Source organism: Lycorma delicatula, chromosome 1 (assembly GCF_047948215.1).
Source record: "Lycorma delicatula isolate Av1 chromosome 1, ASM4794821v1, whole genome shotgun sequence".
Classification (NCBI taxonomy): Eukaryota; Metazoa; Arthropoda; class Insecta; order Hemiptera; family Fulgoridae; genus Lycorma; species Lycorma delicatula.
In genome coordinates, this window is record NC_134455.1 from 149,188,209 (window position 1) to 149,215,004 (window position 26,796).

At 30.8% G+C, this 26,796-nt stretch overlaps 1 protein-coding gene across 2 annotated transcripts in view; it reads right to left on the minus strand.

Annotated features, from left to right (window-relative positions):
- The window catches only part of LOC142324038 (zinc finger protein basonuclin-2-like), a 410,165-nt gene that overhangs the window by 327,941 nt on the left and 55,428 nt on the right, over positions 1-26,796 (minus strand). The window contains exons 1-2 of one of the 2 annotated variants that reach the window (XM_075364629.1): positions 18,789-19,297; positions 17,123-18,133 (exon numbers count right to left, since the gene is read on the minus strand). In XM_075364629.1, coding sequence (XP_075220744.1) covers positions 17,123-17,533 — 411 coding nt within the window. In that variant the 5' untranslated portion in view covers positions 17,534-18,133; positions 18,789-19,297. Of the gene's footprint in view, positions 1-17,122; positions 18,134-18,788; positions 19,298-22,682; positions 22,769-26,796 lie in introns of those variants that run through there. The other variant, XM_075364637.1, reaches the window with a different exon arrangement.

Consider the following 26,796-nt stretch of genomic DNA (forward strand, 5'->3'; position numbering starts at 1 on the left):
ATAACCAAAATGAATATTGTATACTATATCTATATATATATATATATATATATATATATATATATATATATATACACACACATATAATTAATATTTTCAGATAATAGTAATAATAATATTATTATTATATTAATATTAATTTTTAAAATCTAATAAAATTATTCTATAAATTTATCGAGTGTTATTTTTAACGTATAATTTTAAAATAACCTCTTTAATGACAATATCTTCAAACAACATGGGAATTAAAAGTTACCTCAAATTATTTAATAACTTTGAATATCGATAAAAATGTATTATAGACTGCAATAAAATTAAACTATCATAATTAAATTAGCAGGTAATGTTTTAATTTTAATAGGTTTTTAATTATAAAAATATGAAAAAAAAGGAAAGTTAAATTAAAAAATGCGTTTGAAGATTATAATTAAGAATGATAAACTATAATTTAATTACAATTACAAAACATGTAAGATTATAAATAGGTTATCAATTAAAGAACGAGTGGCCCATAAAATATAATAAATTTATCTAATAAGTGATGATCAAGAAAATAAATTATAGCGCTTCACTTTTTTTAATTTTTATATCGTATTATATTTTATCTTTTGTCTTTTTTTAAAGATGATTGTATTTATCACCTACAGGAAAAATTTGTATTTCGTACTCCGGATGTTATTTGAACATATGGACTGATTGCTGTTCCATTAAGATATAAAAACATTAAAATAAGTATTAACTGATAGTATAGACACATATATGCTGTTATACTTTTATTATTAATAGAAATAACTGCCGAAGTCGTAAAAATATTACACAGGGTTCAACCAACATTCGGTTTAATGATATAAATTTTATTTTTTATATTATTTATTATGCAATTCTATTTACAACTCCTGCGTGTTTGATGTGCAGCTATAATTTAGCATTCTATATCTTAAATTTATAAATATTAGATAATTTGTAAACTGTGAGCTTCTTTTTTTAATAAGGAAGAACAAATTAAACTAATTTTTTCTCTTTTAATTTACATCCAGCGGCTAGATGATTCATTAATCACCAAACTAACTCTGGATGCCGTACGTTCCGACAACCTAACTCTTCGATTCACACGGTTTAGTAGAAATTTCATTTCATCAAAAAAATAATTTATTTTCTATTAATGAATCTATCCTGTCACTTTGTGGAAATTTAAAACGTCATTATATCGAGGGCCTATTTAAAACGCCTTTGTTGTTAAAGTTATCCCTTCCGATGCAATATTTTCACTCGTGCATGTACGCAATTTTGCAAATATATAAATTTAAAAAAATATATATTTTCAAAGTTATATTAATGTTGATACTTAACGGTAATTTTTCTAATAAAATATTTATAGTTTTCTATATCCTCCTTCATCAGTACTGGTTTCTTGCATCCGCAGAAAATCGCTGTAAATCAAAATATTTTATTTCATTTCAGTTTTTAACGTATTTTTTTATCGTATAATTCATTATTTAATGGAAATATACTCGTATTAAAACTAGTAGGTAATAGTAATAAGAATAATTCTATCAAGTTTATTTCTCCTTGTTTTATAGTCGAACTCCTTTTCAGTTAAACATTCATTACAACCGATAGAGAGATTCTAAAACTATATATTTTCTACGTTATTCTTCTGATAATTTTACCGTTTAATCGCGATTTACGTGCTTTTCTTTCCAAAAATTTGATTTATCGTTTTCAGACTTGTTTTTCAACTAGAATTGTAAAGTTATTACATCCATGATATTTATGTATTAATTTTCTCACATCCTTAGATAGTGATATTCACATCCTTAGATATTCTGTGCTTAAAGAAAAACTAGATATATCTTTCATTATGAACCGCATTTTAAAATCTAAACTTTTTTGCTTTCAAGAATTTTTTTAATACAGATAATATCCTCTACGTATCTCTTAAAACCTGATAGATTTTTTTTTTTCTACATCTTAGTTTTAGATTTAATTGTTAAATAAGTTATATTATGTTATAAGATAACCTGAATGTATAAGAATTTACGTTGATTATTTAATTGTTCTATCGTTATTTCATTTGGATATCCTAAAATAACAAATATAATTAAAATAAAACGTCTGTGAATGAACTTCCGAAATAATAAAAATTCAAAACGCTTAAAAGATGTTAAAATAATAAAACGTACATTTATCCGTTATCCTAGAAAGGGCTTTTTTATCTAAGAAAACAATAATATTGTAGAAGAAGTGCACACAGAAGCAGCACAAGAAGAAAAGCAAACGGGCGCTGACCCCTGGATCAAGAACCGAGAAGTTAGGATGGCGCTGCCACTGAAAGCTATGTGCCAGAGAAAATAGACGAAATCCGACACAGCGACTAAGCAGAAGGGGGCCCCGAAGCCAAAAAAGACAAGTGATAAAAGAGGTATTCGAAGTTGTGATAAAAGACGACAATGAGATTCGAAGGGACCAACCCCAATCAACGCTCAGCTTTGCCCGGCAAAAGGAAAATAAAAATAAACAGCTAAAGGAAACAAATATATACATCGGTTAAACTGCAGAAAAAATCGAGGATAAGAACACAGAAAATATTCAGCTATTTATACAATGTGAAGCGGTCATTGCATTGAAAGTTAAGCATCAAGAAATAACGATCAAATCTGGAAAAGCCCAGTTGTTCAGGAATCGCGGGTGGCAGAAAAAAGTTGAAAAATATCGACAGCCTGAGAAGGGGCGTAGGCAGGCTGATGCCCATGACCGACAAAATCCAACGGCCAGAGTAAAGAGGCTTCCTAGCCTCTTTTAAACCCAATAATCAATAGAATGAGAAAAATACCGCAATAGGTATTGTAGATGTCCTAGACAGGCGCAAACAACAACTAAGCGCGTACTGCAAAAGACTGAGAAGGTAAAAAAAATCCGGAAGAGAAAGTGTGATAACAACCTATTCAAAAATTGGGAGAAAGCTTTTTAATGGAGTCTGGAGGAGCCTTATAAAACCGTCGACAACCCACCCACCAAAGAAGAAATGGAAACACAGTGAAGGGCAGCACACTATGGCAAAGAGCACAATGAGACCCTGTTAATCAGGAACGAACCAGATACAAATCGAAATATCGAAGACATGCGGCCGGTACAAGTCACCGCGAGCGTTATCAAGAAAGCGGTTAAGAAAACCGTGAACTGGAAAGCTCCAGGGCTGCATAAAATGCAAAACTACTGGAAAAAACCTTCAAGAGTACGCGTTCGATGCTGGCCGAAGATTTAATCGAATCATTCAAAATTTCGAATCAATCCCGCCAACCCTTACTGAAGGTATACCTACAAGAAACCGAAAGATGACAACACAGAAAACCCACCCATGCCTTCCCACCCTTTATAAAATCCCCACGACAGTCATGATAGAGAAAATCAACGGCCATTTAGCCTGAAGTAATATTTTAACTGAGAAACAGAAAGGACGCCGAGCAGAAAATCAACGCTGCAAGGAGCAACTAGTGATCGATTCCATTATATGAATTACATCCGAAGCAAACAGCGTATATATGACGTACATAGAATATAGAAAAAGTTTGGATAGCGTGCCACACATGTGACTTATCGAAGTTTTGCGCATTTATAAAACAGATGCTGGACTGCTAAATTTCCTGACACAAATCATGGAAAACAACTTCTTGAAAAACAACACTGCAAGTTACTACCAGTCGAGGAAATGTCACAACCGAAAAAAAATAACATGCATCCACAGCAGACTAAATAGGCGACTCTATCAGTCCTCTGTGGTTCTGCTTGGCGCTGAATCCGCTATCTAGAGTGCTCAATGAGACACCGTACGGATTCGTCCTAAATAAGAAGACCCCCGAAAATATATCGAATCCCCCACTTCTTGTATATGGATGACCTTAAGTTTTATGCTTTACGCTTTTTTATAGATCACCAACCCCAGTCGTTATTCCATCTCACTAAAATCTTCAGCAGGAGTATAATAATGGGGTTCGGATTAGACAAATACAGCACTCTCATAATCGAGAAAGGCTACCACGAAAACTTTTTTTTAACCTCCTGGACTACCGTTAGATATTGCTTCAGAGGATAAAATAAATGAAATATTTGTAGCGTGTGAAAATGCCATTCCTGACCGGGATTAGAACCCGGGACCTCCGGATGAAAGGCCGAGACGCCACCACGAAAACCTGGAAGGGCCTATGTTGCGTACAGATGAAACGATCAAGCACATGCAAGCGGGAGAAACTTATAAATACCAACGATACCAGCAGTCAATCGAACCGGATCGTGGCTCAATCAAACAGGAATTGGGCAATAAATATGTCCGCCGATTAAAACAGATTCATAAAACGGCGCTAAGCGGGAGGAAAAAAGCAACAGCTTTGTTCCTCATACCGCCGTTAGCCTTCTCGTTTTTAAGTGGAGCGACACAGAGCTCGAAGAAAAAACCGTATAACAAGGATGACGAATACAAAGTTCCGCGACCATCACCCGAATACATACGTCGAACGATTTTACCTATCGAGAACACACGAAGAGCGATGAATAGCAAATCGCAAATGCGCACTACGTGTAAATTCAGACGCTACGAGAATATTTTCAATTGAAAAAAGAAACGAAAAATTCACACGCCGCCGTTATCAGTGCTGACAAGTATACACATTTAATCTAAAAGGAAACGCATGAGCCCCTCCAAAATACAGTGGTGGAGAAAAAAGCTACGGAAGTAGAAAGAAAAGGAGATGCACAGAATCTCCTTATCAGAATAAATATCAGCTAACGCCACCGCATATTGACTAGAATGCATCGCACATATGTCTGCGAAGAGGAAACATATACGCGAGACAGAAGGCTTCATGTTCAACACCCAAATACCGCTGTTAAAACCAGAAATTACATCAATGAGATCGTTAAAAATAATGCCCAAAGAAACCTGCCGACGATGCAGCGATAGAAAGAAGACCATGGATCACATCACGGGAGGATGCACGCAGCTCGCAGCCATAGAGCACACTATCCGGAATGTTCTCGTCGCTAAGTTTACACATCAAGAAATAGCTATGAAGTACGGACAGTTTCAATTTAAAATCGGACTGTTTCATTACTCGAAATTCGAATAGGATCTGGTAATCGAAAACGAAAACGTAAAGTTGTACTGCAACAGAGAAATAACGACTAACGTACACAATAAATTGGACATCAATCAAAAAAGCAACGAAAGAGATATTCCTGGTTTAAATCTCGATACCAAGCAGGAACAACTTGGACAAAAATCGTAACGAAAAATTAGAGAAATATATACTGTTGTCTCAGAAAATCAAGGAAATGCGACAACAACAGCGTGTTAACATTGTGCCGATCATCCTCTCGAGTACGCGGATGATACCGAAAAACTATTGGCGAACATCGAAAAATTACAACTCAATTCGTGGATCTATTTAGAGTAACAGAAAAATGTAATCAACAGTACCTGCAGAATTTAGGAAATTCCTACAATGAAACAGTTGGATAGCTTTGACGAAAATAGTCCGCAACAAATATGCCACCAAATAACAGCTTATATTTGAGTTTAAAAAAAAAAATAATAATAAGAAAAGGAAAAAAATGTTTCTTTTATTTAAAAAACGGTAGGTTTTGTAACTTTTTCTTAACTAATTATAAGTAGCTAACTAATTACTGTGTATAATAGTAAGTATGGGGTAAATAAGGTCATGATAAAATATAAATCGTAATTAAATAGACCAACAAATAGCAAATACAGAAACCACATTAAATATGTATGTAATGCCCTGGTATGGTTAATATATAATATTTACAGTCAACATATTTCTATTTAAAAGAATGGAAATTTTTGAGATAATCAACAAGTTTATGAATTAACCTTAAAAGATAATAAAATAAAAAAACATATATAATATAAATATGTAGTAGTCATTAATTTTTTTTTCAGAACATTCTATTAAAGCCATTCGTAATTTATAATATCTACAATATAACAGTACAAAAACTGATCTTGAATAACAAGTTCATGGGTAGAAGACCGTTGGGAAGCAGAGGATAACTTATTGTAATAAAGTAAATAAACAAAATTAATACAACTATCCTAATAATATTTTTCAGATTATAATAAATTATCAATACTATTCAGATTAACATAACAATTCTATTTTAGTTTAATTAAATCGAAGTAATTGTTAAACAAATTAAGAAGGCTTTACAGTAAATTAAAACTTATAAGTTGTGATTATTTTTATAGGCTAAATTTATTATAAATTATGCCTAAAATAAAAATATGATAGTAAATGAAAATAATAAGAACAATATTTTATCGATATCACTCCGACTACTAGACCTATTAATTATAATTATTTCTGATATTTTTATTGTTTAATTGGAAATTTTATAAGCAAAATTATTAATTAATATTTTTATCGAAAACAATAATTAATATTCACATTATCAGTAACAATAAATTATTAGTTACTTGATTAATTAATTGTAAATAACTTGAATGTAAATAAAAGCCTAATGTTACGTTAATAGTAAAAGTTTTATTTTTATTCGTTTTAAAGATTCCTTTCTTTATTTTGTCCTTTTATCTTTTCTATTGCTCCATCCGCTATTTGTAATTGTTAATCGATTTCACAATGGATGTTGAAGTGAAAATAATTTTTAAAATTCACCCGAATGTGGACGTGTGATATTTATGGCTGATTACGGACTACGTTAAGTTAACTTTATGAATTTTATTGGAAATAAACTACCAACGATGAATGATTCTAGAATTTAGTTAAAGGTTATATTTTATATATATATATATGTGTGTGTGTGTGTGTTACAGTGTGCATAAAACAAAACTTAGTTTACATAAAAAATCGTCTTTTCATTCTGAAAAATAATTAATAACCATAATAATACGTTTTATTAGTACTTCTAATAATCAAATAAACTTTAGATAAACATATGTAAAATAAAATTAAAATAAAACTTTATAAAAAATTAATTTTATTAGCAATTTGCAGGAAAGTAACACCAATTTTCAACAGTAAAAAAAAAACATTTTGTAAAAAAAATGTTTTCGCATAAATTAATTAAAAAAGTAGGAAAGATTAATTTCTTGTATATTTAATTGTTTTGCGTCAGAACATTAAAAGTAAAAATCTGATGTGAACATTACATACATAGGCGTACAAGGAAGTCATCCTTGTACGCCTATTAAATTACATATTTGTTTAAAATGAAAAGTAAATAAAATTTTATTTCATTAATAACTTCTGATATGTTTTCATAATTTTATTATTATTATTATTATTTATCGTAAAACCTTTTTTTACAATCGGAGGTTAATAATTATTAATAAATCGATACATTTAAATTTAAAAAAAAAAGGAGATGAATTCGGATTTGAACCGATATAGCTTTCTCTTGTAAGATCCAAATATTTCATTAATTAAAATTTTATTTGGCGGTAACTCTGGAACCAATAAAAATAAGTACCACTTATGATATATTGTTGAAAAGCGCTCAATGAGGAATTATTACTGCAGTTAAGAAAAAGTCCAAAATCCAATTTTATTTTGATTTTGGACTTTTTTGGACACTTTTGGTCCAGTCTATTGCAATCAAAAGGGAAGGTGTACAACCAGATGTTACAACAGTCCTAAATCCAAAATTTCAACATTCTACGACTAATCGTTTTTGAGTTATGTGAAATACATTCGTACGTACGTACAGAAGTCAAGCCGAAACTAGTCAAAATGGATTCAGGGATGGTCAAAATGGATATTTCCGTTGAAAGCTGAAAACCTAAATTTTTCTCGATTACAGTACGTACATGGAAGTAAAAAACAAACTGAAAATAAAAATCATTTTTACTTTAATAATTTATTATTATATTATTTTCTGCTTATATAAATGTTTTTTATTTATTATGTTGTGTTTATAATATTTAAATTAATTATATCCTTCTTGCTACACGAGAGCGGACATATTGTATTACACTGCAAGCTTTAATTTTAATTCAAGCACGAAATTTTCCACGTCGGGACATAATAATAGATGACCGGTTTTTACAAAATGTTGCGAAAACCCCCTTCTTAAATGTTCATACAGTTCCGCGCTACAGTAATTAAATTATTTATAAATATGCAAACGAATGAACACATAAACTTAAATTGTATTTATTTGTTTATTTTTTAAAAATTATTATCATCTTGTGTTGCTTATATATCAACGATTTTTCTACGATGTTTTTAGTCTTAGAATCTTTAAGGCTTGTTTATTGGAAGCTAATTTACTCGGTAAATCGTAATCGAAAATCAAAATTTATTACAACTGATTTTTATTTGGGTAAACCTAAATTGATTAAAAAATAATAGCTAAATTTTTGTTTTATTTTTTTTTTAATTCTTCACGGATAAAACGAATGATTAATTAGTAAACTACGTAATAACAAAAATTAAATTAGAAAATATGGAGAAAAAACCGTTGTTATTACATCGAATAGAATTATTATCCTTTTCATCAGACTTTGTTAGGATAGGGTTAATGTGTTCGTGATGATTGTTTGTCCCCCTGTAACTCGAGAATAGTAGCATCGATTGTGATAAACCAAGTATTAAATAATTAATTTCAGTTTTATGACGTTAAATAAAATAATTGGCCGACGATGTGGGACAATTTCCCTATTCCAAGAAACCCAAACTTTTGAATCCCATTTTTTGGAGTATTAAATAAAAATTGTTAATATGAGGATGTCAGAAGTACATAAAGACCATTGTAGAATCGATAAAAAATGTAATCTTGAAATATACTTTCATAAATTAAAATATGCGCTGTTATTTACTAAAAAAATATTTTATAAAATAATTTTACTATATTTTTTGTCCGTATTAGTGCCATTTATTTAAACCCTGAACGTTCTGAAGAATTCCTATTAGTTTTAATTTTTTTCACATACGTTAAAATTACATTTATCGTATATAATACAAGAGCCTTAGTTTGTCCTAGGACAAATAATTTGTTACAGGCTAAATTTAAAGATCGTTTAAATGTAAAGAATTAAAAATTATTATCGAAATAGATTGAAGAAAAGAAACATTTTTAAATCAATTAGAAAAAACTTATTTATATCTAAAACTAGATGCTCACTTCGACTGTTAAACAAGCATCATCAGCAGTTAAAGATGTTACAGTGATAATTAATAATATTAATGTATTAAAGAAGTAAATATTAATTAACGAATAACAATACTTACAAACAATATAAAACGAACAGTTGTAAGGATGTTTATAGAAAAACAAATGTTGATTAAAGCAATCTCTATCGAAGTTGTGAAATAAGATTAACTCAAAAACATCTAAACCATCTCTCAAACTTGCGACTATTAATGTTATAAAAATAGAGCATATATTTAGAAATTTGATCTATAAAGAAGATATTTAATAAGTCTACTATTTATTATAATTTTTGAAATGGAAGTTTCAATAGTTTAGATGTTTTTGAGCCAATTTTACTTTTTCGGTAGGGTTTGTCTAAAACAACTACGATTTTTTATTAACCTTTATTCTGCGAACATAGTTAAAATTACTCGATTTTTTTTTCATTTAATAATTAATATTTATTGTTATTTCTTTAATAATTAATTTATATACGAATTATTTCCTTTTTATGATGATTGTTTAACAATGAAAAAGTCCATCTAGTATAAATTTTAAATAAAGCTTACAAAAAAAACTTTTTTTGTAAACGGTTTTCATCCTTCTGTTAAATTGAAATTTAGAGAACTATTGAAAAATCAGAAACTCAATAAATATGAACATCCGTATGAAGAGGTAATTTAAAATAAATTTATACTACACGAGTGGACGTTTTTTCGAAAAGTATTTTGATATTTTTAGAAAAAAAGAATGGCGTGTTATCAATCGAGTTGATAGGTGCATAAAATATTTTACTATTTTACTATCCAATATTATTGCTTTAAATTTTCATTAATCAAACAAAAATGTATTAACTGAATATTAATATAACACCTAATCAATCAGGGAAAAAAATATTTACATTTTTCTTTTTTTTTAGTTTATGAATCAAACCTCACGCAGATGTAGAAAAGTGAGGGTGAAAATGAAGAATGATTTATCCAATTAAGTATTCGAATGTTGAATTTCGAGGCAAAATTTTAAAAATGTGCAGTAAAATTTTCATAGAATATGCATAAAAAACTTTTCAATTGCCTGTACATTATTTGATATCGATTAAAGAATTATCAGATACATCATGTGGGAGGGATTGTTTAGATTATATAAAAGTCGATGTTATTATAACTGACTAGGTGATTATGATTTATGAAATTCATAATTAAATTGTTTCAAAATTTGTATAATTTAAAAAACTTTTATTAGAATGTTTTTTTTTTTTTATTCCATTTCTTTCCGGTACACATTTATACATAAGGAATTAATTTGCTTTGTATCCGAGTGTAGTACCCTATTTATCGGACACTATACTTATTGTAAATACAACTAATACACAAATTACATGTGTCCGTTACGATGTTGCAGTAAGAAAGAAAGTCATTCTACAAATCAATAAAATACCAAGAAAATAATCTCAACAAAACATAAAGAAATCCTAATAAATTCCTTTTTTTCAGACATATTCTATTGTATTTTACAGTTTCGAATTACGCTTTACAATGCGATTCATAAATATACAAAATTAAAAAACAAAATTTAATTCAATTTTAGTTATTTTGCATCGCAACAAACTGTATTTTGTCATAATTTACATCTAAAAATTTTTAAAAACATGTCTCATAATTTAAACTTGGACATATTTATTTTAATAAACCCCAAAAAAAGTTTTTTTTCTGTAAATTGCTCAAAGTACATATTTTATTTATTGTAAATATTATATTTTATTCATCTATTCTTACGAATTTAATACAAGTTGGCATATTATCCGGATTTTCATCTTGTTATTCGCTATCTGGTTTTCCGCATTGCGGGAGAACGGGAAGCGATTTTAACATAACCTATAGAATAAATTTATGATAGCAACGATTAAACAATTAGTGACGTCTTTTAATTTATAGTATTATAGAGTGTTTCAACCCCCTCCTTATAAAAACGTTGTTTTTAGGAATTTCTTACTAAAGAAGCTATTTTATTTAATTAATCGGTAAGCAATAATTTAAAAATATTAAAATATTATAAATATTTGTAGGAAAAATGTTTTGAAAAGTTATAAGGGTACTTGATCCGCTTTTTTGTTATATACTCGACAAAAATAGGCTCCATTTATAGTTAGTTATCTTTGAGCAAAGTATTTTTCAACATAATAAAAAATTCTAATTACTTTTGTTGTAAACATTTTTAGATTTCAAATGACTTTTATTTTGTTACGTTTTTTGATAATTTATAATGTAGCTCTTCTTAAATTAAAAGAACTATATTTTTCTAAGGCTCGGTCTCCTTTGATGTAATCAGAATTTACGGGTAAATATCAGGAGAAGTATTTTAAAAAATGTATGAGATTCTGAAAAATATTTTAAAGAATATTTTCAGAAAAATCTCTTAAATTTTTAATTAATTTTTCCATCTACTTAAAAAACACACGACTAATTGGAAGATGTCATATTATTTAACAAATACAAGAGTTAATCTGAGTAACTATAGGTTTCTTCAATGTAGTTTAAGGTTTATATAATCATTTTACACTACTTTTATCTGAGAATGTCCGGTTCCAGTGATAAATCGGAGTCTTTACCGGTGAACCGTGAGGGGTCTCTGTTGTACACGGAGAAGGTTGTGAGACAAGCTTCTCGTGATACCTTACGTAGTACGAGACGAGGAGTGGTCATTTCTGATTGCCCCCCATCCGTTTCTTCGTGGGTGAGTGGAGAAGGAGGAGTATGCGGACGGAATTATCCACCTTTGATCAAGGAGGGATCTGTACTGCAGGGAGCTCTCTTGCCCACATTCGCAGTCAAGTCTGTGTCTGTTTCTTCAAGCATGAAAATTAAAGCTGGTGGAGGACGGCGCCCGTGGCGAAGAGAGGGGGCAGAGGGCCAATCTCAAGAGACGGCTGTCTTGTCTCTTGATCCTACGGTATCTGTTTCCCCGTCAGATGGCGGATTTTCTGACTCGGTTTTGAGCTTTTGTGTGGAGAAAATGGAGGAGGAGGATTCTATGGAGGAGCCCAAGGCGAGTAACAAGCGTCTGAAGTCACAGTCCCCGCCGTTATCCGCCCCGTAGAGAAAGCTTCGGGTGGAAGGTTGTGTTACTGTCGGGGCAGACTGGGAATCTAGTGTCTTGTTGGCCGAGACCGACGGAATGGTTCATTAGCCCTTCTGTGAGGAGCGGTCACACATCCTGGCTGGTTCTACGGCTGTGTCGGCTTTACGGGAGCTCTTTCAGGCGGTCGAGTGGCTATATGGCCATGTACAAAAATGCCCTAATGACAAGCGGGAAATCAAAGGCGCCGTGGACCGGATGGTGGTGGTGGAGAGGAGGTTATCTGGTGTGGCCTGGACGTCCCTGTTAGGGGCACCTGCAGGGGGGGGGGTCCTGCTTCGTCACAGACTGAGGCCGTAACTAAGAGCCCACGGAGGGACCACGACTTGGAAGACGTGTTGTCTCGGTTTCTGTCTGACACGGAGTTGATTGATGCGGTGGGCAGCTCCTGGCCACACTGCTTAATATTCTCGGGTGACCCCGGGTGGCAGAGGGGTCGCTAGTCGCGATGGATACTTACCGGATTGTGGGTCTCTCCGCGTCCATGCCTGATGAGGATCACAGGATGTACCCTAGAGCGTCAGAGGGGGACATCAAGGAGGAAGGTTCCCGGTTTTTGGCCGAGGAGAGGTTGCGTCATCTCCGCGGCGTTTCACAGTTTTCTATGATGTTGCAGCTGGGGAGGAACTGACTCTTCTGACGATCTTGGGTGCGTTAAAGAGTATTTGATGTATGTCGCTTGAGCCGATCTTCTTTCTTCCACCTGGTCGGCTTGGGAAGTGCATCGAACGGATAGTCTTGTACTTCCTTTAGCCGGGAGGGATCTGGCGTCAAGGTGGTGGGGAAGCAAGCTCCTACTGGAGGGCGAGTTGTGGTTCCTCCCCTGACCCGGCGTTCCACGCCGGCCAAGAAGGAGAGTGGTACGGTTGCTGTTCGGTCTACTGACCGGTCGTACGCTGACCTCGTAAAGCAGGTAAAACAGTCCATGGAGAATCAGGAAGTATATTCTGTCTTTACTAGGGGTCAGTGGTGGCGAACTGCGTATACGAGTGCTGGGTGCCAACAGGGCTGCAACACTGAAGCCGGCTATTCGTGGTAGTACGGCGGGAATGCGGGTGGACGTGCAGTCGAAGGAGGGCCGGCGAGCTGTGGTTCATACTCACGACTTTGAGGACACGTAGGCTGAAGCTGAGGTGGTGGTGGCTGTGAGGCTGGTGGTTAAACCTGTCACCGATTTTCACCTGTCTTCACTCCGTCCGGCGTTTGGTAGCACGCAAAACGCTACTGTCATTATTACGTATGGGGTGGCTAAGCAGTTGATTGCCTGGCGGCTGAAGGTAGGCTGGGTTCATTGTCGGTACTTAATGCGTGACCCTGAGGACCGATGCTTCAGGTGTTGGGGCCTGGAGCATATGTCCTTTGGATGCACGGATCCTGACCGCACCAAACTGTACTTCAACTGCGGTCAGGAGGGACATCAGCGGGCCCGATGTCCTACTTCGCGGAGGTGTGGTGTCTGTAGTTCGGAGGGCCACACGCTGGAGGTTTGTAAGCCCGATAATGAGTTTTATGGATTTTTCGAGTCGCTTGCTTCTCGGATACTTCGGCTGAATGATAGAGCTGCTGGAGCGACAAGGGGATGAGGGAAGCTCTTTGTGAGCTGCCATTCGTTTGCGCTTGCACAGATGAATGGCAGTGATGAGGCACGTAGACTCTCTTGTCCTCTTAGCGAGAGAAATGGAAAAAACCTTGGTCTCGGCGGGGATGCCCTTTTGGATGTTTCTGTTAGAGGCAAGACGGCATCAAGACCGTGTCCCGGCTCCAAGGTTGGGAGAACAGGAACGGCAGGGCCGGGCCTGGTAACCTACCCCTGGGATTAAAGGCAGGCGATAACATAAGATTCGACCGGCGAGCCCACCTGTCCTGCCGGTAGACAGGGAGGCTCGTTAGAGTAGATGGACACACCTAGACTGTGCCGTGATTCGTTGTGGAATCTGGTTCAGGGGAGGGGAAAAATATATATAGGTTAAGAAAGACTAAATTTAATTATATTTCAGCTATTTATTAAATTAAAATAATCTTTGCTTAGTAATTTTAATTGCCTGAAATACAGGGAATACGTAGGTGGTATCTATGAGAATATAATGCGAATTCCTGTCCGTGTCCCACTGTTTAAACTAATAAATAATTACAGATACTCAAAGCGCTTTATGTATTATTTATTACAAACATTTGATATTTAGTCCGTCGTAAACTGACCCACTCTTACAATAATATTTTTCACACCTTGCGACTTGCGACTACCAAACTAATGTAAATTGTTTTCTTTAATCTACGTAGGATTCACAAATAAAACAACAATACTGTTTAATACAAAGAATCTTATTTCAGATTATTAAACGTTTAGTCATTTCAAATGAGTTATTAAATAGGTAACGCTTTCATGTATATATTTTCATACACAACTTAGAAGGCGCATATTTGTCAACGCTTTAACATTAAAATGAGTCTTATTATTTGGAATATAATATATTAGGTGTAATTTAATAATGAAATTAATTTATATGTATTGTTTTTTATCATTCGAGTGTCATTCGCTTAGAGTAATCCATAAATAAGTTACGCGCATTCAGTGGCCACATATTATTCTACAGTACAATAGATTAAATGAATAAGCGTAAAATTACTCTAAACGGTATTATAATACTTTATTCTAGTATATAATTTACTTAACCGTATATTTTTCGTTATCTAATTGAGAATTTAAATTAATTCTAAGAGTAATAATTTCATTTGTGTACTAATGAGAAAAATTAATTTTAAGTTGAAGAATTTACAGAACGTATTTGTGGTTTGCCTAATATTTTTCAGCGGTAACGTTTTTATAAAACTTATCCAGATCGTTTTGACATATTTTTTCTTTTGATCTCTAAAAATCAAAATCTAAATTTCGATTTAAATTTAATATATAACTTTTTTTTATATATAGTCTGAATATCTATCGAAATAAAATCGATTAATTTTATTTAATATATTACACTAAATATTATTTACTGATCTTTTCTAATAATATACGTTACGTAAAAGAGATAAGTAATTAAAAATTAGCTGTAATTTTGTAAATTTTGTCACTCTAATCAAAACTTATTTTAAACAAAATACAGTTAATTATATACCTACTTACTAATTCCGCCTTGTAGATCAGGAAGGTCTATTGTATTATTTTTGTTCACGAATATTTTATACGAGTACCTGAATATTTTTTATAAAGCGTTATATTTTCCGCTTTTTTGATATGTCATTGAAAAAAATGATGATTTCGTAAAACATTAACTAATGAACATAATTATATAAATATTAAAGATAAAATCTGATATTTTTACACGGTTTGGATACATCGTAAGATTTTTAAGATAATTTATAGCATTATTATTTTAATAATTTTTTTTCCTTTTTAATATACCGTCGTTGTTTTCTCGGATATAAATTTCACTTTTTCTAAAAAGATTTTATTTAATATTACGTTTTTATTAGTTACGGTTATGCACATAAATGATAAATTTTATTTCTTTAACTTCTTCATATTATATTTATTGTAATCATCTGAGTTTACTTTAATATTTCTTAATTTATTATGAAGAGTTTTATAATAAAACACGGTAAATTACATAATTAATAATTTAAAAAAAAAAAAAGTTTAGTTTTTAGAGAAATATTTTTCTATAGTGCTGGTAATTACACGACTTAACGACACATTTATGTCCATCTATGTTAAGTCTAGTGTGTACATACAATAAATGTAACAATATAGAAATTTTAAGCTTAACCATCTCGATCAAATATTTTCATACTTTGAAAACTACGCCTTTTATGCTAATAAAATTACATTTTTTCATTTAATTATGTATCTGAAATTCATTTTATAACGATCGATATAGGTTAAATATAGTAAATAAAGATTTTATTTTGTAGAAAATTTACGTTAAGATATATTCATATGTTGTTTACAAAAGACGTAAAACTCGCCTTTAACAAATTTTTATGGTTTGAGGCACATTGAATTTAAAACTTTCGTTCCCAAAACAAATGAACCGAATTTTTCACGGTAAATTTTGAAATAATATATTATTCTTGTAATTTAATAATTATTAATATGATAGTTATAGTATTATATCATTTGATCTTGACCGTAGACATTCCTGTGAGTTTTATGTTATTACCTGTGTGAATTAATTATTGTTTCTAAACGTTTAAAAATTTGTTTGAAGTGATAAAATATCAGAGGCGGAATAATAATTCACCAGCTTATTTTAAAGACCGGGTAAAATAATTAAACGAATTTCAATTTTATTCACGTTTAGTGGGTTCTGCGCGTTTTACAAAATAAAATTTCAGCTAAAAAACAAAATCTTTGAAATTGTCAGAATTTGTGAATCGGTTCTTAGTTATACGCGTTAAAGTATGTTAAGAATGCTGATGATCAAATTTTGATCAACAGGGATTTTTTTATCAATATACAGATCATATCGCTCGGAATAACGTTGACCTAACAGTTAAAAATATTTTTTCGCTCCTGCGCTTAAAATATAGACTAAAATTGAGCCTTTATGCCTATATATTAGATCATTTTTACCGTTTTGCATTTTGTTCTATGAATTACACGATTTAATGTGATTTTTTCGAAATTCGATTTTTACTCGGCTACTCTTTCGATTACGATCGTCGATCGGTATATCACCGGTTGACATGCGTGAAAATTTAATTTAAAACTGAAGAATTTTAATTTTATTAAAATTTTCTATCGATTTTATTCTTATTTTATTCGACACACTTAAAAGCAATAATTAAATGTACTATGCTAGTATAAGCTGAAAGTTTAACTTACATTAAGCGGACGCAGATATCGATTTAAGTGACTTTTTGAAGACGGCGTCGCTGATGACGATGAGGAGGAAGAAGACGGTTGGTGTAGAGAACCCTGATGGCCGTTAAGAACGGCATCGAGAGAACGTTGAAGACTGAGTTCGTAATGAGATGCTCTTCTGGAAGCGTGTCTTCCCATTTGATGATGTTCTCCGACGGTCATATTCTGAGGATGGGTAACAGGCGATGAAAGAACGTTATGGGGTTGTAGCGCTGTAGGCGGAAGGGGCGGCCGTAATTGGTGTAGAAGACCGACCACGTCCTGTGGACAAGGGTGGGCCCCCTTGGTTAAATCCTGTGGGGATGGAGCCCGCAACCGCATGGAATCCAGGCCCAGTATCCCTGATGCCCCCCTATTATGCATGTGTAGCATTAACCACTTTATGTCATTTTTTTAATAACTTATCCTGTTCGTTGAACAGTACGCGACGAAAGAAGAAACTAAAAGTTTGTGTACGAAGTATTTAGATTTTAACACTTACTATTATATAAATAAAATCGTTAATCGCTAATAGTTTTTTCTGTTGGAATTTTAATAATATGAAAAAATTGTCTGAATTAGTTTCTCCATTAAAAGTTAAATTTTAATTATAGATACAAGTAAATACTGTACGCGTAATAATAATAATAACGAAGAACAAAACGAAGATGTTTATTTTTTACTATCAAAATCATTTCACTCAGTCACACTTTCCTGCTTTATTGAATAATCATGTTATTTGTAACTACAAGTCTGTTTTCACTACAACAGCGTACATCTAAAAATTATTTACCGAATAAAATCGAAATAAATTTTTTCACAATTTAAAACTTTTATTTTTATTCCGCACAGCGATTGTTATTCAAAAACAAGTAACTTTAGGTTATTCGGAGAGATAACTATTCTTATTAGTCAGTTTTTATGATATTTAGTTTATTCTGTCTACACTTCTTAAAAATGTTTTTCAAATAAAATCAACTTTCATCAGTTTTTCTGTAACAAACATTTTAAAATAATTTATATTAATACAAAAAAGTATTTTAATTGTTATATATGAAAAATCTAAATATTTTAACAAACTTCAAAAATTACTTGAAATGTCAACGATGTTAAGAGAGAACGATACGATTTATATGTTATCAGATTATACAAATCGTATTACATTTTGTTTTATTCATATTTTTCGTAATTTAATTAATCTTAAAATCGTCTTTCGTATCGCTTTATAAAACAATTTTATTTTTATTGAATGGAATGAATATCTTTTTCTTAAATTTATAGGAAACACCGAATAAAAAAAGATGATAATATTTTCAAATCTGTAAACGTTCGACTTCGAAATTAATTTAAGATATTATAAAACGCTTCCATTTTTATTTTATAAATTAAATAAGACGGGTAATTAAATAACTTTAAGTACATTTTAATAGTAAATAATGCTTCTATAATTACACGTACATCGGAAATATTCTTTAAATTGTTATCTTTATAAAGAAAGAATTTTTTAAAAACGACAAAGAAAATTGTGTATTAATAATTTAGGGTTAGATTTAACAGAATAAACTCAGGAGAATATATTTAAATATATTTCCTTTCATTTTTAAAAACGATTATTTTATAAATTCAATACATTAAAGTACATAATTACCTGCCGAATACATTTTACCTCTTGTACCAAAAATTGAATTTATTATTGCTCTTCAGAATTTTAAATTTTAATAAGCGATGGTAAAATAAATATAAAATATGCAAATACGAGAATAAACTTATCGTTAAATACTAAGGTGATTATTGTTTTACAATTTTAGCAAATTTCTCAAATTTAGTCTGTCACTTCCTAAAGCTTCAGTCGCACCTTGAACTGATTATCAGCAAAATTTGTTCGTTATCAGATGATCGTTTCAAAAACCGTTTACCGTTGTAAAACGCATATTTATGCGTGTAAATATAAATTTATAAGTAAATAGGTAAAATATAATAAATACTATAAATAAATAAATAAATAATTAATTCACAACCCGTTGATGGCGCACTATTAAATTCAACCGACCGCAACAGTACACACGCGAGCAAAGAGACGCGTTCACTGTATTCATCATTGTAAAAAATAACAAAAAAAGTAGCTCCGTATTTTCACGGCAGTACATGGATTGAAACGGTTTTGGCGTTGTTAGAAATGTGGGAGTCTGTAGCGCAGGTCGATTCACAATTCGTCCGATGGTAGCGCTGATGTCTTCGACTCCCCTCTTCTTCACCGTCATCTTCCACAGTCTCCTTTTAGCACCCGATCATTCCGATTTACCCGCCCGTCAGTCCGTCTTTTTCTTGTCCTTTCTTTTTTCTCACCTCTCCTCTTTTACTCACCCACTCTCTCTCTCTTTCTTTTCATCTCCTCTTTTTATTTCATCCTGCCGCCACTGCCTCTGCCTCTGCTGCAGCGGTTGCTGTTACTTGTTTCACCTTCGTTCGCTTTCAGTAGTCCCATCTCGTCTTGAATACACCGCGCCCTTCACTGGGATCTGCTGTGTACCAGCATCCTCTTCCTTTTAACTCTCTCAGCTACTTCTGTTTATTATCACTTAATTTTTGGATAAATCAGTCGATACGTTATTATTTAACAAATCTTTTTTGTCACTTTTTTTCACTAATTTTGTTACGTATATATAATGTAATTAAAGTTATATTTATCTAACATTAAAGAGATACACGAGAAAAACGGGTAATAATACGGTACAGCAAATGTTATTAAGATAAATATGACAAAACTAATCCGACAAGTTTATAAAATGTTATACATAATTCATCGATGTTAGCCATTAGTAAATTAGTGAACAATTATGTAAATTATCTCAAAAATATTAACCGTATATGACTGTTTTGAAACAAAGAATATAATACATACAATTTTCAGAATTGTATTCTGCTACAAAGCAACAGCCTGAACGTTAAATTAATTACCGTTAAATTAATCAGCACTATTCTAATAGATGGAAGTATTAGCCCGTGATTAACCGGAAATATTTTATTAAAAATTATGGCCTACCTGTTATATAAAGGTGAACTTAATAAAGAATAAATAAAGAAGCAAAATAGTGTTAATATATTACCTTAAATTTTCACGGTAAGTAGAAGTATGATTTACGGAACTGAAATTTAAATTTGGATAAACGAACAGCATTATTTAGTTTTTAATCTACATGTCTTTTGTCCTCATTCTGTCTGTATGAGACCCAAATACTACCTGCTCGGATGAGTTCGTAAAAGAAAAATACAATTTTAAATCATCTTTCGTCGGAAGAAAAAAATCGAAGTTTTAAGTAAGTTATTATTTTTACAAACAAATCTGTTATAGTTAACATTAATTTACGCAAGTTATTTTTAGACCGAATTCAATAAAAGCAGTACGTTCAATTCGATTAGTGTATGATACAACTTTATTATTGTTTATGCATTCTCATAAACTGTTACCTTACCACTCGCATAACTCTTCGCCTTATTCTTTATCAGACCGACCGACTTCAATAATTTTTATTTTATCTTGCAGAAGCGGTGATCATGCAAGTCTTTTCCGTAAAACTTAAGCGAGAGGTTCTTTGCACGATAAAAGGATTTTCTACAGTCAATTTGAAGATTCTTTATTAATTTTTGCCATCATTGCTTTTATGCTAATATTCACAATATCTTCGCTTAAAAAACGTAGTTCGAAGTATACGCCAACATTTAATTAAAGTATAACACAGATTCTCCTATTTCTTATGTTCTTTAATCGAGATCAACTCTCTCCCTTTTGATTTTCTTTCTAATAGAATTTTTAATAGTCGAGCAGTTTTTGTTTATATATAGGCCTACCTACTGCATAAAAATCAATTAAAAATTTGTAAATAAAAGAAGATTTTTTTTCTAATCGACCCAAGAAGTTATAATTTAGTCAAGGAATATTTTGGTGGCATCCGAAGACAAATTATTATAGTTACACTTGCAATTATCAAAACAAATATCATTATCATTTGTGTTTTGATAATCACAAATAAATAGTTCAAAATATTTTATTTGTCAAGTACATATTTTTTCATTAACCGATAAAAAGTCGAATGAAAAAATTTACAGATTTTGTAACAAGTTTTAAGAGAACTGGTAATTTCGATGGAAATTTTAGGAAAGCGCCTGAGTTTATGTAGCCTAACTAAATGTAATTAGTAATTCTTGATAGCTAACCTATATAAATACATGCATGTCCACCTTCCAGCTCAATATAAGCTTCTAAACGACCTTAAAAAACAAATAATGTTTCACGAAAATTAAAAACATATTCATTAACTGAATTTTGTTTGGATGACGGGTATTTAAAATAAGCAGCAGTTGAAAAAATTCTAATATTAAGCTATTATTTTTTTTCTGAATTAGTCTTTATAATCGGCTTTAGATAACATACAACATAATCTAAATAATCTATTTTAAATGTTAGAGTAGTTCATACAGGACTGACTAGCAAACTTAAAAAGAGAGAATCTAAGTATAAATGTAAGCACTAATAGTAAAACAAGATTTAGTTATAATCGTAGACTTTTTTATCTACTTTATGTAGATGTTTTACAATTTATTAGCTTATTTTGTTTTCTCTATTACTAATATGGATATCAGTACAATGAACCGTAAACGGAAGATACGCTGTAATGTTATCAGAAGATTACGTATGAAAATGTTTAATAAGTTTATAAAATGAAATTTTTACTCAGAAAAATTACAACATATGTTTACAACATTAATTTTTGCTTTTTAGCCCCCAAATTTACCATGTTTTTCCCAGATTTTATATATACATGAGATCATAAATATAAAAGAAAATATATATTTTTTTAAAAGAAGTGAGCTGTTAATATATAAAATGAGTTCCTTACTTTTAGAAGTTATAGTATATTTCAAACTTGTCCAATTGCGGATTAATATGTGCGTGCGCACACACACACACAAGCTTCATTTTTCTGACGTCAGGTTCCTTGAGGTATGCTGTGTGTGCTTCTTAATTATGACATTTTACTGTTTAATTATACTACTGAATTAAGAAGTCTGAACGGCCTGTGTAGAAAAAATTTCAAGTTACACGGACTCAATGGTTATGAACGATGCATTATTATTATTATATATATATATATATATATATATATATATATATATATATATATATATATATATATATTATTTATTATTAATTATATTTATTTATGTAAAATGGAATAAAATAAGCTTTTAATTGTATAGCTGTAAATATTTCAGTGACAATTACAGATATATTGGTCAATGTTACCTTCACGATAGGTTTGATAATTGAAATATATTTTTTTTTTATATTTCTAATATCATGAGTACGAAAATGATATTATAAAATGTCACCTACTTAGGTACATAGAATCTAAAGATAAAGTTATATTTTTATTTACGAAAGGAATAGTGCGAAAAAGAAGGAAATGGAAGATCGAAGCGAAGGAGAAAGACGAGAGACAGAAAGAAAGAAAGAAAGGATATTTTTTTTTCTCTTACTTACCACGTCCATCATCAGCGCAGGACTGGTCGCTGATTGGCTAGTTCTACGCAAGCGCAGTGTATCGTCTCCTGTGCTTACCCCCTCTCCTGTAAACAGAGAAATAACGCCCCCTGGTGACATCTCATATAACTACGACAGACAAGATAACAGTTAAAAAGTTAAACAAAACACATCAAAACTATAACTTGTCTACCTTTTTATTTCCATACACGCTTACAATTAGTCCATTGTTAATGAAAAACCTATTGTTTGTTCATCATTAATAAACTTAACATATCTTTTAGCTAATTTACTCGAATAATAAGCTATTTTAATTAATTCGTTACATAACGATATATATACTTAGTCTGGAACGATATTTAATCACACTAATAAAGCCAGTGCATGAATTATTATAATTGTTTTTTTTTTTTTTTGTTTTTAAGTACTGATCAGATCCTTTTTATACCATTCCAGTCGTTAATTTTATTTAACAAATGTTTATACAGGTGTGAACTGAAAACAAAACTTAGTGAAATTCTTCAAATTTGGATTTAGAATAAATTGTAAGATTATATAAAAATACATTTAATTTGAAACATCCAAAAAGTATGGAGTGCAAATATTTTTATTTCATAAGGCATCAAAAATATGCAAATTTATTTTCTATTATAACGCAGAAATTAAGTTCGTCTGCAAAATGTTGATTATTTTATAATAATCTTTTCAACAATAACATTAATTTATTAACCCCTTATCAAACGCAGTTCGATAATAAAGAAAATATTTTATTTACATTTATTCTTTAAGAATTTGCTGTTTCTTATTGAATTATTTATCGCAAATTAAAACTTTCTTAATTTTTACACGTAAGATTCTTTTCCATGACTGCCACTTTAAGTTAAAAGTAATGAATACATTCGACAATAGCCATATTTAGTTTTACATTATTAAAAAACTTTGTATTGAAAAAAATATTATAATGAGGAAATTTCTTTTTTTACTTCCTTGTACGAAGTAAAGGAAGTATTGTGATCGCGAAACATTTCGGTTTTCAAATTTCAACGGAAATATCCATTTTCACCATCCCTGAATCCATTTTGAGTAGTTTCGGTTTGACTTCTGTACGTACGTACGAATGTATCTCGCATAACTCAAAAACGATTGGCGGTAGGATGTTTAAATTTTGGATTTAGCACTGTTATAACATCTAGTTGTGCACCTCCCTTTTGGATTGCAATCGAAATAAAAATTAAATTTTTAATTAATGAAATAATTGAATCTTAAAGGGAAGGCACATAGGTTCGAATCAGACTTCGTCTCGTTTTGTTTTTTTTTTTTTAACTTTTCTTTTTTTTAAATTTAAATATACTGATTTGACAATTATTAACCTGATTGTAAATTTAAAAAAATTAGAATAAAAAATATTCAATAATAACAATAAAAAAATCAGAAGTTATTAGTGAAATAAAATTTTAAGTACTTTTAAAAATGTGAATATGTAATTTAATAGGCGTACAAGGAAGTAATATGGTGTCCACATCAGATTTACTGAAACATCTGATTCTAATATTAATTGAATATTATAATTTATAATCTGTTGATATGAAGTATCGTTTTGTTTTTAACTGTGTTTAGCTGTGTTTAAAAATTAATTTAAGATGAGTGCTTCTTTATCCGATTGCACTAAGGAAAATTAATTCAGTATTTTATCATTTCACAAGATAAGAAGCCAGAAGGGATTGATTGGTAAATTAGTTTTAACGATATGAAGAGTTGTTTGAGTGGAACAAAGATCCTTGAATGGACTGATCGGTTAAAAATATTAGAATTTTTTTGCGTACGATGAACAACTGAAAGTTAGGCCATCAACTTGAAAGTTAATTATGACAATATTCTGCGGTATGTAAGATCAGTTTTTATTTACTTCACGCCTAAAGGTGAAACCATGAAAAGTGAAAACTACTGTGTCTCTGCTATCATTGAAGGCAAAAAACTGTCCGAAAGGTTTGTAAATGTTCAAAAGGTTTGATTTTGCTTCATGGTAAGTATTGTCTTCATACACCCAAATTAACAAATTTATGTCTTCAAGATTTCAGTTTTGAAATGCCGGATTATGGGACGTACAATCCTGATTTGGCTCCAAGAAGGAAATTAAATGCTTGTTGAAAAATAGACTGAAGTGGATAGAAGGACAGACTATTATATTGAAAAATGAGCATAATTTTTTAAGTGGAAATAAAAGTAAACGGTTTTTTTAAATTTCGCTTTACTTTTTGACTTAGTCTCCTGCATATGTAAGGTAAAGTACGATGATCGTATCAAATATAGGGTAACTTGTCTTTCAAATCTTATGTTTTAGGGTCCATCTAGTATATCTACACAAAAAAAAAATAAATATATATTTATGTATGGATGTATATGCGTACGCATGTAGGAATTTGTGTCGCACCCTTTTAGCCTTATATCTCAGAATGACCGTACCGATTTTCTTCAAATTTTGTTTCAAGAAATTCTAGATGTGGGGAATTAATTATGTTAATTTTTTCCAAAAATTCTTTTTGGGGATTGGGGATATCGCGAAAAAATAATTTCGATTTTCTTCAGAGGCACTTTAGAAAAAGGTTTTCTTTGGCAAATTTTTACCTAAATTCTGTAAACAGATCAAAAACCTTTTTTTTCAAAATAATCAAGCTCCAGCTCTTAAAATTGAATTATAAATATATGCATTTTTTGTCTTTTTGCTCTATCTCCCTTCGTTTTTAATATAACTTTTAAAAATTTTTTGGTATTTTGTATATCGTATAATATAGGCCTATAAAAAATGTCTACAATTTTCCAAAATTATAAATCCCGGGCCTTAAAAAAAGAAAACTTTTTGAAAATTTTACCTTCATGTTTACCTTTTATTAGACTGGGTGTTAGATTTAGAGAAAATCCTGAATTAGACCTTAACTCATGAATGCATATTTTCACATTTTTTTCTTTGTCAAATGTAATATTGTTTTTCTTTTTTTTTTGCTCCAACACATTTAATTTTTACTTCCTTGTACGAAGTAAAAGAAGTATGTGATCGTGAAAAATTTCGGTTTTCAGATTTCAACGGAAATAGCCATTTTCACTATCCCTGAATCCATTTTGAGTAGTTTCGGCTTGACTTCTGTACGTACGTACGAATGTATCTCGCATAACTCAAAAACGATTAGTCGTAGAATGTTGACATTTTGTATTTAGGACTGTTGTAACATCTAGTTGTACACCTTCCCTTTTGATAAACTGGACCAAAAGTGTCCATAAAAGCTCAGTATCCAAAACATTTGGATTTTTGAATTTTTCTTAACTGCAATAATAAGCCTTCATTGAGAGCTTTTCAACGATATACATAAGTAGTAATTATTTTTATTGGTTCCAGAATTATGGCCAAATAAAATTCTAATTATTGAAATATCTGGATCTTACGAGGGGAAGGCACATCGGTTCAAATCCGACTTCATCTCCTTTTCTTTCTTTTTTTAAATCTAAATATATAGATTTATTAATAATTATTAACCTCTACTGAAAAAAAAAATTACAATGAACATTAATTCAATAAAAATAATAAATATATAAAAAAAATCAGAAGTTATTAATGAAATAAAATTTGATGTACTTTTCATTTAAAAAAAATGTGTATATGTAATTTAATAGGCGTACAAGGAAGTCATGTAATGTTCAAATCTATTTTTTTATTAATTTAAGCATTTTCAAATTGGTAATGGAGAAAAGGTTCGGTTCTTCTGACAAAATTTGTTAGATTTTCCTTATATATGATCAATTGATTCTTAGGAACGTATAATTTAAACTATAATTATTAGTAATATTTTAGTAGCATCTTCTAAGAAAGGAGCTTTTATATCACAATGTTACGTGAATTTAGATACGTAATATGGAGAACCGATGATCTTATGGAATGATTCTAACTGGAAAGTTCGGTTGTGATTTAAATTACGATTTTAACACGACAAAAAATCTGATCGTCATACATCTAAATTAATTTAAGGAAATATTTGTAAATCTAAAACCTTTTTTTAATTTAGTTGGCAAAGCTGTTTCATCACGACTTCAAAATAAGACTGTTTGCTTTCATGGGGTATTT